This window comes from Scatophagus argus, chromosome 5 (genome assembly GCF_020382885.2).
Source record: "Scatophagus argus isolate fScaArg1 chromosome 5, fScaArg1.pri, whole genome shotgun sequence".
NCBI lineage: Eukaryota > Metazoa > Chordata > Actinopteri > Scatophagidae > Scatophagus > Scatophagus argus.
In genome coordinates this window covers 11,899,751-11,914,797 of record NC_058497.1, presented here as the reverse complement: position 1 = coordinate 11,914,797, position 15,047 = coordinate 11,899,751, and the positions used below count along the sequence as shown (strand labels likewise).

The window sequence follows — 15,047 nt, the reverse complement described above, 5'->3', positions numbered from 1 at the left end:
ATATAAAGAAATCATACATAAATACAAATATTAGATTTTATTTGATCATTGTTACCTGAAAACAACAATGACTAAGTAAGTGCTACTTATTGCTCTTTGTGTGAAAGTGTGAACAAACCCTTACACAAACTAAACTAACTACTAACTAAACCCACTAAAATTCAATGTAGTTTCTCACTTGATGGCAAATCTCTGCCATGTTTTGGGATTTAATATTGCTTAATTTACTGTGGTTGTCTTGAGAATCTTACCAGAGTGGGCGATACAGATACCCTCCTTGGCCGCCATGTCTTTGAAGGCTTCCATCCCACTTTCACCATAGTTCCCTGGAGAACCACAGAGAGGGTAAGGGAGAGGCGTATTTAATTAAATTAGGTTTGTTGTAAAATGACTCAAACTCCAGTTTTAACAGCAGAGGCGCGTGAGTGGATTTGTGTAAAGATAGAAACTTACATATGCGTGTTTATACATTGGAAGGTGTGCAAAATGACAGTGGCTACTAATTCAAGTCACAGTTTGTGCATGCAGAAAGAGAAAAAGTGCCACCATGAATTATCTAATTGTGCCTTAGAGCCAATGATTTTTGGTGAAAGACATGACAGTTAAAGACCTGATCCCTACTGATTTTCAAAAACATGCCCACTGCAGTAACCCGCCTGCTAATGCACTACTCGGAAAAGCTAGAATTTATGTCAGAGAAAGCATCTCTCCACTGTGGCACCCATTTCTTTGCCAGAGAAAGTGGGTGACCTGGAATTTATGCTAATGAAGGGTTGTACATACTGGCAAAGAGTATGGTAGGATTCCCCTCTTTAAAGTCTCTTCATCTCCCTTTTATCTCTTTCCCTGCCATTTGATGATTGAAGAAAACATCAAAAATCACTTTCTTACCCTTTCTACCAGTTTTTCACACAATGAGGTAGTTCTTTCTTCTAATGCCCCTTCTTCCTTTTTACTGAGTATGTTATCAACAGCACACTGCGGTCTTATTAAGTATCATTGATCTGTGCTCTACTTAAGCTGATGAGGAACATGAAGAAGTCAAAGAAGGAAAAAGTGATAGAAGCAAAAGGATAGAGACAAGAGTGGAGAGAGGACAGGGACAGAAAGAAAAGGGGAAAGAGAGAGAGAAAAAACATACACTGAAAGTAGAAGAGGTCCCACAACCCCTGACCACTGCTCTATCTCAGTGTGTGTGAGTGTGTGTGTGTGTGTGTGTGTGTGTGTGTGTGAGTGCGTGTGTGTTTGTGTGAGTGCGTAGGCCGATGATGAGTGTGGTGGAGCGAAGTGTAAAGTCCTGTAATTAGTGTCTCAGTGAGAGGAATGGGAGACAGATGGTACAGACCATCCTTCCCCCAGCACACACTGGCACACACACATTGATACAGTTACCATCATCAAAATCGATAAAGCTTGTAACCTACTTCGCTCTGGCCTCAACAGGGATTTATGTGTGAGACATCTCACTCTCCGTAAGCCTGTCATGTGTCTCTGTATCAGTCCGTTTCCGTCTCTCAATCTCTCAAACACTCATTCACATCCTCCAGCCTACTTTTTTTTTTTTTAGTGGTACACACTCACACTTGAGGAATACTAACCTCATATTTCAAGAACAACACTGTGTCATCATTAGCACTGTTGTGATGTTAGAGCAGGTTCACGGGAAACTGAGGAAACTGTTGAAAATCGTCATCCGTTTGATCAATCAACAAATACATAAAAAAAATAAAAATAAACAAATAAAAATAAAATAATGGCCGGTTATTACTCCATTCAAAGTCACACAAAAGATAATTCCCTTCTCCAAGTTCAGCTCTGCACTTGATACTTGCCCCCTCTGCTTTCAGTAAATCACCTTGCTCACCTACTCCATATTCCCTCAGTCATGCCTTTTATCAACACCTTCTGTTCTCCCTAGTACACACATTTGGGCACATACTAGTAGCCACCATCTCCTGTGTAGCTCATTCACTTCAAACTTGCTTCTCACGAGTGGCTTCCTTTGTTTCACCACCTTCCACCGCAAAAAAAAAAAAAAACAACCGGGACCTGCAGCACAGATATCACACATTCACATCCTCCCCTTGTTTTCTTTATAACCATTTCACCCTTTGTGCTTTTGTTCCTTTTAAGTTTTTCTTGTCCCCTCTATAAAGCCATGTCTATCTTAAATACTTCTATTTAAATCTGTATTATTCATGATAAACAAAAAAAGAACAAAAAGAGCTGCATCAGATTTTTTAAAAATCCCTTCTCCCTGTGTGCTCCTCACATTTATGCCCCTCTACCCCTTTCTTCTTTGATTTCTCTTCTCCTTCTTGTAATTCATCCCATATATTGCAATACCTTACAACATGCAATCATGTGCAAAGCTGAAGAGTCTTCTGCTTGCCCTCTGTGGAGCTTCCTCTCCTCCCCCTCTAGTTACTTGCTTCTTCTAACCCCCATTTTCTTACAGCAGCAATTCAGGCAGTAAAATTTAACATCCTGAGAAAGGTGGTTCTATGTCTTCGCCCCCCATCCCTCCCCCCCCCTCATTCTCACCCTTCCTCCGTCCTTCTCAATTACCATCTTCATCCCCTTGTCACTCTTATCGTGATGTGTTACGTACAAGTGTACGTGCCCCCCCCCCACCTTCCATCTACCATCCATTCCATCTGTTTCCTCTATTCAACTCTCAGTCCCTGCGTTCACAACTGCACCCACAGAAAAACAACAGTAAAAATGTAAACATTTTTTATGTAAAGGCCATTCTCCTGCCCTATCCTCCTGTGCTCACCATTTCATGCTACAATGTGCAGCTAAATTTCAAACCCACCAATACCCTGGGGCAGACTGACACTCACACTGTGTCAAACACACACAGACTGCAAACTCCCAAGCTCTGCATGAAGTATTTGTGAAGTATCTGTCTAATGCTGACGGAGCATCAAGTAATGTGAGTGACAGACATATTATTCCATGTAATGTTTTCAAACCAACCTGTGGCTGCAATTAACGATCTGCCAAAGAGGTTTTCCATTAATTAATCGTTTGGTCTGAAACTGTTGCTAAATAATAAAGGCCATCATAAATTCCTGAAGTCCAAATGATTGTCATCAAACTACTTGTCTTTTCCAACCAAAGTTTATTCTTCCAAGATATTCAATGAACAAGTACATTAAAGCTTCTCACAACTGAGAAGCTTGAATCAATATATGTTGCTCCTTCTTGCTAGAAAAATGTTCACAATCAATTAAGTTAAATTATTGTTCTGTTGATCAACTAATAATTTATTTGATTTGATTCAGCTCTAACAATTTTGTTTTTTGTTTGTTTTGTTTTGTTTTTGAAACATATATACATATAAAGTGTAGCTTAGAACTACATGGAGAAAGAAACACAGATCTGCTCTGGAGATTGTTTTGTTCATTAAAATCAGTTAATGTGATTACTCCTTCAATGATGGATGCAAATCTATTTGGTAAACATTTAACCAGCACTTCTCTAATCTGGCAATACACGAACAGTCTCACTGGATCTTACATAACCATGGCAAATTAGGAACATGCATCTTGAAGTTCCAGTATTCTTGTAAATAGACGCACATGCAGAAACACAAGAAACATAAACATGTGCATTTGCATACAGCGCACAGTATTTGCAAGAGTTGTTGGCAAACCATCTACCTAACCTAACAGAAGCCTTTAAATGGATCCCAGAACATGAGTTCCGAAATCTGAGCTCAAGTCAATTTGAGTAGATGTAGTCCTGTGACTGAGACTCATTAAAACACAGGAGAGCTCGTTACTTAGCGACCCACCAAAAAAATGGCCCACGACCCACTTTGAATCTTCATCCTTAGGCAACACTGCTAGAGATGACGGTAAAAATGTGAGTAGATTCTGTCATTCGCTTCTTCCCCATTCATTACACTTTTCTCTACACTGCCCAACCCATCCCACCACCATCTTCCTCAATTCTGTCAAGGCCATGATAGTTAAATATGCACAGGGCATGCTAAGCTCCAGAGACCAAGACAGATGGGAAAAGAAAGGCTAAGAAAACAGAGAGGGTGGAGAGGATGGAGAATCAGTGGTGTCAGGATCAAAATAGCAAATAACAAATAGGAGAAAGAAATGAGAGAAAGTGAAAAAGACAAAACGGGCAAAGAGGAAGAGGTGGGGAGAGGGTTGGCATCTTGATTTATTGAGAGATTGATCATTTTCTGTTGGAGCGCGCTTGGGTGACACATGTCAAATTTCATGTCAATAAAACCAATTGAGCTGAACTGAATTGAACTGGACAGAGCGGTGCAGAGAGGGAGGCAGAGAAAGAGTGAAACAAAGGAAGGCCAAACTCAGTGGAGAAGTGGGAGTGAGTCGCCTCAGCGAAAAACATCCTGCACACTGAAACCTAACTGCAGCCACATGTAAATTAATATTAGCTTGCTTTGTGGTCGGACTGACACCACACTGCATCAGTAAAGGGAAATATTGTGCAGAATATGCACACATTTTATCAAGACAGCGCAGTGCATATTTATACAAGCATGATGGCGGATTAAAGAAGAATGCTGACAGTTTACATGTCATTTACAAAACCAGAAGCTCCTGTTAAATCCATATTACAGAGTTCCTTCCCAGAAACAGCATTGGGCTGGTCATCAATTTTAGCACTGTGGCCACAATTGGAAAAAGACACTGGAGAGACTCTGTATCCCACAGAAACAGTCATAGAATCCACACATCACATGTATATATTTGCGTACGTATAATGTAATTCCTGATGAGAAAGTAATACTCACGGTGTTCCCCTCCAATAATATTACTTCATTAGTTCAATGTAATTACTATGCTGATATTACATGTATTATTCAGTTTCTTGCGTATCACTTTCTATCATCTCTTGCCTCCAGATGCAAAATGTTAATGCAGAGAATTAATGAGTCTCTATAAACTTCACCCCCACCACCATCTTTCTCTGAATCTGCAGCTCCTGTACACTCTTTTATCTAGCACTCCACATGCACGCCTACACATACACACACACACCTTATGCACTGTGTCTTCTGTTGTTTTCTGGCACTATTATCATTGCTTCACTCATTCTCTGTTCCTCCCCTTGTGCTTCATCCCTTTATTTCGTCTCGCTTTTCTCCCCAATAAATCCTTCATTTCCACCCTTCCTCCTTCGTTTTCCTCCCTGTCCAGCCCTCCCTCTCAACCTCAACTCTCCTTGTTCACCCTCATCATTCCTCCAATGCCTTCCCTATTCTTTGCCTCTTGCTCTCATTCTCTCACTCTTTCCTTTCCTAATTCTTTCCATCTTCTCCTTGCCATCCCCCCTAACTGATTCTCTCTGTTTGAAAATGACTGTATTTGAGAAGGCAACAGTCGACCTTGAAGAACATTTGCAAGGTCAACCCCATCTGTCTGAGAAAACACAAAGGCCGAAACTTTCCTGACAAACACACACATTCGCACATGCAACCACACACACACTCTGAAATAAATAAACATACATGCTACCTGTATGGCCAGCAAGATTGGTAGCAGCACAGCAAACCAGCACACACTCATGTTCAGATCAGTTTCATGAGAAGGTAAAAATAATTGTCATAGTCAAGACAAATGTTATTTCTGACACTACATTGTTGCAGACAGACATTCATTTACTTAAACAAATGTTTACTGATTTTCAAATATGTCAGCTGGGAGAGTTACAATAAATATAAATAATATAAACACAAGTATAATATAATTCCACAAGGTTTAATTAATATCAGTCAGTTTTGTTCCTAGTATTTAAGTGTTATATTCTGCATCTCTCTTATACCATTAACATTTATTTTTGACAAGAACCCCTCGCCATTTTTTAATTCATGCATGCAAATCGGTCAATACTTGTGCTATACATCAGAGTTTGACATCAGCTACTACAGCACACACACAGACATGCATGCACCATAAGCATGCACTTACATATAAGCACGATGCTAACACACAGACACCCCTTCATACACCATTCAAACACTGTTGTAAAGTCGTTGTAAGGCCAGGATCTTGGATCCTGTGAGAGTGAGTTTATTGCTCTTTATCTCACACTTTCAGGTTCAACAAGCTTTCTCTCAGTGGAACATGCACACACACAGTCAATGCATCCTCCAGTTCCTGTAGCTGTCACACTATCTCCCAGCAGTACACCAACTGACTCTACTCACTACCACTTGTAGAGTATATCAAACACATTAAAACTCAATATTCAAACATTTCCTTTCCTCTTCAAATTATTTTCCACATCTGTGGCATGCAACCTCCTCTTTTGGGTTTCCGTGTGTTTCTCCGTGTTGTCATTTTCCATTAAGGATTCGGGAATATACATTATTTTGAGAGAATATATACTTCGAGGTCAATAGCACGTGATACTCCATCTTGTTTTGACTATGGTATAATGTCTGTCTTGCTTATTTCTGGAAGTACATGACCCCAATTGCTTCCCTTTCCTCCAGCAATTACCTTCTGATTTACACTGCTGTATTTTGGACACCACCAATGTCTTGGCTTCTAACTGGCTACAAAAATTCCATTTTTAATTACATTTACCTTAGTAAGCTGAAAACTGGTCTCCTGAGCACTTCCCTCCTCCCTCTCTGCTGCACCGTTGCTCCAACCACTTTTGTCAATTACATTCCTCTCTCCCTTGTCTTTCTCTTTCATCTTGTCCTTGCACTGGAAATATTCCTGTCTTGTTTGAAAGACAACTGATCTACTTTTTCTCCTTGGCTCTAATTTGTCATAAAGGCCCATTTTGTGAAGCACCACGACTTCTGTCACAGTAGGTCATTTGAGAGCAATCGAGGACTTTCCGCTTAGACTACTTTTCCGTGTATTTGAAGTCAATCTGGATAATATCTGCCAAGAATACAGTATAGTGAGGCAGAGGGTGAAGAAGAGAAAACAAGAAAAAGGAAAAAAACAAGAGTCTGTATGTCCATGAGTGAGTGTGGTAAGGGAGTAGACAAAGGCGAGGCTGAGTGTGTGGGCGTTTGTACCTTCAGTGTGTATAGCAGACACATAGCTCCAACTGTATCTCTTGACAATGTCCACCATAGCTCTTGCTTGCTGGGCATCTGAAGGCACCACCCGCATAAAGTACTTATAAAGGCTCTGAAACAATGGAAACAGAATCAGCGACATGCAGAGTTATCTAAAACAGCCAGCTAAGTAATGGATGATCCTACACAATTAAATTAAAATTACATTAAAGTATCAGTAATACATTATCCATCAAAATAATTCTCTCTAATATTTATGAGCCTACATCTGTACAGCTACAGTAATGCAGAAATTTGCCCACAGGTACATGGCCTAACCTTATCGCTGAGGTCCATACTGGTGGCAGAGTAGGCAATCTGTGGTATGTTGAACAGCTGTAGGAGGTTCTGCACCTGGATGGCAACTGAGCTGGACCCCGGTCCAATTAAACCCACGATGGGTTTCTTCCCCCGCATTGGAGTGGCAGAGGGGTCTGCGCACTTCATCGTCGCCCCTCCACCTCCTCCCCCTCCCCAGGAACTTCCTCCACCCCACTCCTCAGCCTCGTCAGAGGAGACCAGTGAATCCCGTATGAACTCAATGCTTTGCTCCAGAGCCACAGCCGAGTGCCAACAGGAGTCCCGGATTTCACAGCCTAGGGTGATGTTGGGAAGGATATGCGGGTCATTGTTGATGCGGTCCAATGTGTGCATCATGGCCTCCACTCTCTGGATCCCATATTGTTCTCGCACTGCACCACACTTACGCTCATGTACCTGTTTGCAGAGTGGAAGGAGAACTCAAATCTACTGACATTTACATAGCAAAGTTCTCTAAATGTTCTCATTACTAATGATGGCATTAATTATTCAGAAGCATTTTAATTTTTTAGCAGACTGGATAAACAGTAAGATGCATTTTTTAAATTAAGCTTTTAACACAAAGGTTCTTCACTGTTGCACCAATATTGGTTTCATATTAACATGATGTCCATGTTCAAAGAGTCATTTTTTCCTGTTTGCAATTATCCATAATGAGATGGAAAAAGCTTAAGTGTCAGTGGGTGACCAGAGGTTCCTGGGGCAGCTAATGGGGGGCTGAAGGATCACAGACTTGCAGAGCAAACCATTCGACAAACTGAATGTGTTCTTTGGGCCTTAATAAGCAGAGCAACATTATGATTACCTCCAATAATTTTTCTGTCCATCATTTTATACATTTTCTGTTCTAAAGGTGGGGTGAGCAATTCCGGTGACTCAACAATTAATCATCTTTCCTCAGAATCGATCAACACACCTATGACATCTACAGAATTTTCAATGCTTTCAAATCCAGGAATTATTACATATAAAAGTCAGTGGAATGTGAAAAATCACACCACCTGAACTACCACAAACTATGACACATACACACTGCTACAGACATCCACAGACACAAAAACACAAAATCACCTTGTCAGCGGGAGGCTGATGGTGGACAGAGAACAACGCTCCAATGATGATGTCACCAGGTATGTGTGCTACAACTCTCCGTTCGCTGGACTGGGCAGAATCAGCTTGATCAGGCCCCACCCAAACGGACAAAAGGAGAAGCAGAAAAAGCATCATCTTGCTCCGTTAAGGTCACAAACGAGAAGCAGATCTCAAATTTGTTGCGTAGAGCCGTCACAGGAAGCTACTCGTCCAAGAAACACTTCTCCTGGCCATGGCAAGAGCTTGTGGCACAGAGGAGTTTTTAAAATTGGATGATTTCAGTATATTCCGTTCTTCTGACTTGTCTTTCTTTCCGTTGGACTTCAAGGTGGGACCATCACTGCAACAGCTGAGACAGCTGCAGCAGTGCAACCTGGGGAATTCAAAAGACAATCTGGGCTAAGTGTCATTGGTTAACATAACTTAATGTTCCCCCAATTATAAGGTAGAGTTGGTCTCAGTGACAGACAGACATGTTCACATGAACCTGTGAGCAGAGAAGACTTTGTTAGAATTTGGCTTGATTTGACAAGCACACTGGCCACACAGGCTTGTCTGTAATTCAATAGCTTGATGTTTTTACTCCCAGTTTGCCAGATCCTCAACAGAACATTCTTTACACATTTGCATTTATAATATTTGATTACATATACTTCTACTATTTCATCACACCCCAGTTTAATGTGGATACTCCCCATGCTTTGATGTTGACTGAAATTAGTTCTTAAGTTTAGTTTATCATATTGTATACAGGGCAAATTGTGGACATAAAGCCACAACTATGATGTGGGACTCTACATCCTCAGAAGAACAGGAAAACTTGTTGGCACATCAGAGCACCCAATTTCTCTCTAACACATTTATAAACAAGGACCACAGACTTTATTTCTTTTAAAATCTAACTCCACTCGCACCCTGTCTTCTCAGCTGCTACTAGTGAATAGAGAAAACCGTCTAAATTAAAACCTGAGCTCATATCTTTCACCCTCCCTCGACGTCCTGTCAATGTGCGCCCATTCCACAGCAGACGCAAATCTCAGCATACTTGATGCTAAATTTAAATGGGGATGCAAACTGTACAAGTGAAATCAAGATGATGATGTCGGCCATTACAGTGACCAACATAATGAGCAGTTGCTGTGTGTTCTTAATGAAGCTTAGTGTGATGACGAGAGTACTGGCTCCAGAAATCTCAAAATCACTCTGTGCAGAGTCACCATTGTGTCAACATAATATCAATAACACACATCCACAACATCGTATCGCACCTCACAGCTGCTGTGGGGAATCTTAGACTGACTGACAAGTTTTTATACAGCACGCACATTCGCAAAACTGTGACATCAACAAGGTCACAGAAACCACAGTCCCGTTTTTCGATTTCTTTTTATTTTAGCCCTTGAAGACTAACTCCACTATTAAAAGCCATAATAAGTATCCCCCAATCAAAAAAAAAAAAAATACATCAACAAACCATATGTCATTGCTCAAGTGTCTAGTCACTGACTTCAACCAAATCAAACTTGGTATGTTATACCCTATTCTCCCGCTGCTTTAATGGTATTAGTTTAATACTGGCTTTTGGCTGTCTCCTAATTGAGCTCCTTTGCATCATTCTCATTAGTATTTAAATTGTTTTCAAGACTGACACAAAGACTACTATACATCTCTTGGCAAAATCTTTAGCATTCAGGGATATTTTGTATCCCTACTGTTCTAGGAAAAGAAGGTAGACTATTTCATGTGCTTTGTTATTATAAATTATTGAATGCATCCATTTAATGAAGTACAAAAGTGCAAAGAGGTTAGATAACAGTAAAAAAAATCCCCTTAGCAAAATGTGAGAAAGTCAGCCACTAAGTGCGTGATTCAAACAGACACACAGGACATACATAGCTGCAAGAAATACACCATCATACGGTGTTTAACACTCAGCCAAACAAGGGGGACTTCAGTTCCCACCCCTGAGTAAACTTTCAAGTAGTCATCGCTCTACATTATGGGCAACTTTTATAATTTGCTTAACCTGAGAGATGCATAAATACTTTACAACGGAGCAGCTTAATTGACCGTAAACGGCAGGGTAGCTTGGACAGTTTAGACAGCAGAGGATCGCATCCACTGCTCATGCAAAACAGGATCAAGGTCGTGACAGGAATGTTGGTGGTTAGTAAAGTCGGGGAAGGAAGAAGGGAGGGGTGAAATTGGTCGTGTCGTGAAATATAGAAATAGAGAACGAGAGGGACACAAGGGAACGGAAGGAAACAGCGCAGATCAGATAAAAAGACAGAAGGAAAGGAGATGGAGAGAGAAGGAAGAGGGAATGGTAGAGGAAGAAAGAGAAAGGGCAAGTGTATGAAGAAAAAGGTAGAGGGAGAGCAAATACAGTGAGAGAAGGATACAAGAAAGGAAACAGACGGAAAAAGAGGCATCAAGGGACAGAGAGTCTCACTGAGCGTAATTAACATGACAATGTCAGGATGGCAACAGGGCTAACTGCTGCTCCAGTAATGAACAAATCAAACAAAACTCTGCCTCTATCAGCGACGCTACTGTGTCTCTGTCTCCCGTTCTCTGTATCTGCTGGCACTAATGTGAAGTTACAAATATTACTTTCACAGACACATTCATACACATTCCCACTCAGCGAAAATTCTTTCACCACACATTTCTATCTCCCTAAGATAAGCCACTGTTTAATTTGCAATCCTCCTGTATGTCCCCCTCACTCAGTCACACACTGTACATGCTGTGCCTCACTGTCACACTTCCCCTCTGTGTCTCTTTCGTGGCGTAGGCCTAACTGCAGCTGAAAGGAAAGGGGAATAAAATCCTCATTCTCTAAACAAACATCTCGCACACACCATTAGGCATTTGCATCTCTGGTTCTATTCCAACTATGCACAAGGGCGTCCTAAAACCTTCCAAATCAACTTTTATGCAGACATAAATACACAGCATAGGCAAACAAACACTCTCCCTCCTTCTCTGTCTTAGTGCTGACACACTGTTTAGCATGTTGAGAAAGTCTTTAATTTACCATGCATTAAAAAGGACCAATAACAATTAAAATTCATCTAAAGGAATCCCTGGTAAGAAAACGGATTCACTTTCTCTATGTTATTCTGTATAATGCACAGATATTTGTGTTTGTAATTAATGACATTGAAAAGGCAGCGTCTGGAGAATACAAAACAGACTGGTGGTTGTTCTTTAAGCCATCTGACTTTCACTGCAAAAACTTTATCGACTACATATTTTGACTGGTTAAATGAAGGTAGTATCCGCAGCCAAATATACATCAGGGCACACGCTGATAGAAATTATTCATCCTCACACATGTTCACACAGAGACATAAATATAACAATAGAAAGTGCAGGCCTCTTGCATGCTCTGCACTAATAGATGTGCATTCACCCACACCATTTTAAGAGAGAAGACATTTCCTCTATCATCTTCTTGACATCTGCACCGATTTGAGTGATATGCTACCGGCAGACAATGAAAAATGAAGTACCAGCATAAGGGTTTTTACAATACTAGGCCAATGCACATCTTCAATAGGCCAAAACACATCCTCACATAATAGAGTATATTTTGCAGTGAATGTAAGACATATCACCTCATGGTCAAAGCAGAAAACATGAACGTTTAAAAGAAAAAATAAGCATCATCAGACGACACTATATCATCGTGTTTCTCAAATGATTTGCTGGCAACCAAAATGGGTCATACTGCTTTATCTGTTGTGTGCACAATTCAAGGAAGCAGCAATATTTTGGGGAAGCTTCAGTTATTCAAGGGAGGCTTCTGCTGAGTGGGCAAGAGACAGTGTCTCTCTGTGTGTCTCTTGTTCCCGAGTGGACAGGGGTACTCTTTTTTTGGCACCTGAGCCTCAGGAAACAACATGTTTTAGCCTGTTATAAAACGTTTAACGGTTTATATTCATCATCACTAAGTTCCACTAGGAGCTGCTCCTGGTGCTCAGATGAAGGACACTCTGTTTCAACAGTCTTCCACAGGAAGTGACATCACTTGTGTTAAATCTTCCCTGACTGGTCCAGCCAGTCCAGTTAAATCAAAAAAGAAATAAATAAGGCATGATGACCTTATCAGACAGTAAAGGGCATGAAGATGTCAAACACCCATCAGAATCTCTCAGAACCCAATTCACTATAGTGAGAAAGCCGAAACCACTTACATCAGATAACCAAGAAGTATGTCACTCAGCAAGCTGTTCGGTAGGCCACTTGAGCTATATGCTTCCTCCCTATGGGGTCTCAAACATGCAGGTAAATAAACTGCTGTCAGAGAGTACCAACACAGTAACCACTTTACCTGCTGCAGCAGCACATCAGACAAGGTGTGACAGAACAGAGCGCCTGCATAACTCAACCAAACAAGCTCTGACCTTAAATCACTTCGTACTGCGATGTTTCAACAGGGACTCGCAGCTGGCAGCCTTCTCAGTCGTCGGTTCTCAGCGACCTCCTTGTACTTTGAATTTTGCGTCCATCGCTGACGTTTCAACAGCGCCCTTATAAAAAGGGATTCGTTGACCGATGTGACATTTTCTATAATTCATCACTGACACACACGTACAGCGTCTGCACAAACTGTTTCTCTCCAAGGAGAAATCAAAACCAGAGACAACAACAATAACTGGCGCAGCGCTGCATCTGTCAACGGCGGTGCGAGATCAGACTCCATCATTTGCACCGAATCAAACACACACATGCACACACGATTTTATTACAAGGGGATGGTGCAAAGCATGACAGAGACACCGTCTGAAATGAACGTGACTACAGCATGCACCGATAAAAACCAGGTTTTAGACCCCTCTCTGTCTTAGCGGCTGTATCCCCCTTTTCATCAGCGTAACTGGCTGTTCTCCTCAACTAGGTTACGGCGTCACGGGATATAACCTTACAATAATAACAATAAAGCATAACTAGTGCAGATCCAACTGCAAGTCCATCTATGAATATCGTAAGAACAGGAGGTGATAACAAAGTGCGACAAAATCACTCTTGGCAGAATACAGAGTAGGGCAGACAGGATAATCTCTTTAAAAATGCTGAATTAATTACGTTGATCTGTTATTAAGGGTTTATTTCTACGGTAAGCCTTACCTCATAGGAACATATATGTCTCTCTGACGTCATGCACCCGCTGTATGATGATCAGGTTGCAAGTTTGCAAACACAAGAGGACAAGACACTGCCGATCATGAGTAGTCTGATGTAAAAAGCCACCGGAACTGCCTGCGCTTGCTGTGCGGCTTCCGAGCTTCCTCCGTTTTCCAGTCACGCACACCTGAGCCTCTCTTGAAACACCTCTCCTCTCCCTCATCCCACCTCCCTCTCCTCAGCCCCTCTCACCGCTTCCCCTCCGCTCACCTCTCTCTAAGCACCCCGTCCCACCTCTCTTCCACCCATCTCCAACTCTCCATTTACACTCCTCCAGCATTTTTTCCTAACATTAATTTTCCCTCTCTCCAATTTAACTCTTTTCATTTTACCCCCCACCCACTGTGTCTGTGGGTCATTCAGTTTGTTCGTTGGACATGTCTTTTACCTCACCTATATTGCAACAGCTACCCTTTCTTTCAATTGTCTTACGTTTTTCCTCCATGATGTGACAAACTAGAATAATCTTTCCCGAGAGAACAGACAGGCTAGCAGCTGGTTTGCTGCTGGAGTGCTAATTACAAGAGACTCGATCTCCAACGTTAGCTAAAGCAGGCTAATCACCTTCCTTTTAGCTTAAAATTCTCTTCGCAGAATAAGTAATGGAGCGACTGAGTTTGTCCGTAAACTTATTAATATTGTCTGTGATGAGCTTAAACAAAAAGCCACACCGACTGGGCTAAACAACATATGAGTTAAGAGATGCGTGTTGGCAACTAAACTCTTTCACAAAAGTTGGCCTAGCTTAACAGCGGTTCAACTACTTGACATGCTAATTGCTAATTGCTATAGGCGCCATAGTCTGTGGTTCCTCTTCTCCCAGGCAAACCTTACTTTCCCCGATAATCCCCAACAAGGCGTCTTTTGTGAGTTATCATCGCCAAAACAACAAACAGCATCTCCACGACGCACGGCACTACCTAAATCGCGAAGACCAAGCCATGCTAGACGCAAAAAAGTCACCCTAAGGCAAGCACTTATTTGAGGCAGGAACAGACTTCGGCATAACACCTGTGCAGTGATTCAACCAATCACAGAGGGGCGGTTTTTTTCGTCACCTCCTCTGCCCTTATCTTTAGTTGAACATATTTTAATTCAAATTAGTTTTCTTGTTTGGCATATTTGCATTACGTAGCCAAAGCGTTTAGGTTCACAATGTTGTCTATGTGAAGTCAATAGCAGCAGAGGGAACGAAAGACAGACTCCCACGGGGAAACACACTGAGAACTGTGCAGTGTGATGGTCAACCCAAGCTTATTGATTTGTTTGAGTGGTGTTTACGTCTGTCTTCTCTCTGTCTCTCTACACGTTTCCTTTTTGTGTCTCTCTGGCTGTCTTCTCTGTTACGTCCCTCTGCCTTATACTT

At 41.5% G+C, this 15,047-nt stretch overlaps 1 protein-coding gene across 2 annotated transcripts in view; it reads right to left on the bottom strand.

Annotated features, from left to right (window-relative positions):
- grm5b (glutamate receptor, metabotropic 5b) overlaps nt 1–15,047 on the bottom strand; it is a 60,997-nt gene that overhangs the window by 44,620 nt on the left and 1,330 nt on the right. The window contains exons 1-5 of one of the 2 annotated variants that reach the window (XM_046388800.1): nt 13,625–14,715; nt 8,468–8,861; nt 7,355–7,792; nt 7,034–7,148; nt 252–326 (exon numbers count right to left, since the gene is read on the bottom strand). In XM_046388800.1, the coding sequence (XP_046244756.1) occupies nt 252–326; nt 7,034–7,148; nt 7,355–7,792; nt 8,468–8,623 (784 nt within the window). In that variant the 5' untranslated portion in view covers nt 8,624–8,861; nt 13,625–14,715. Of the gene's footprint in view, nt 1–251; nt 327–7,033; nt 7,149–7,354; nt 7,793–8,467; nt 8,862–13,624; nt 14,716–15,047 lie in introns of those variants that run through there. The other variant, XM_046388802.1, reaches the window with a different exon arrangement.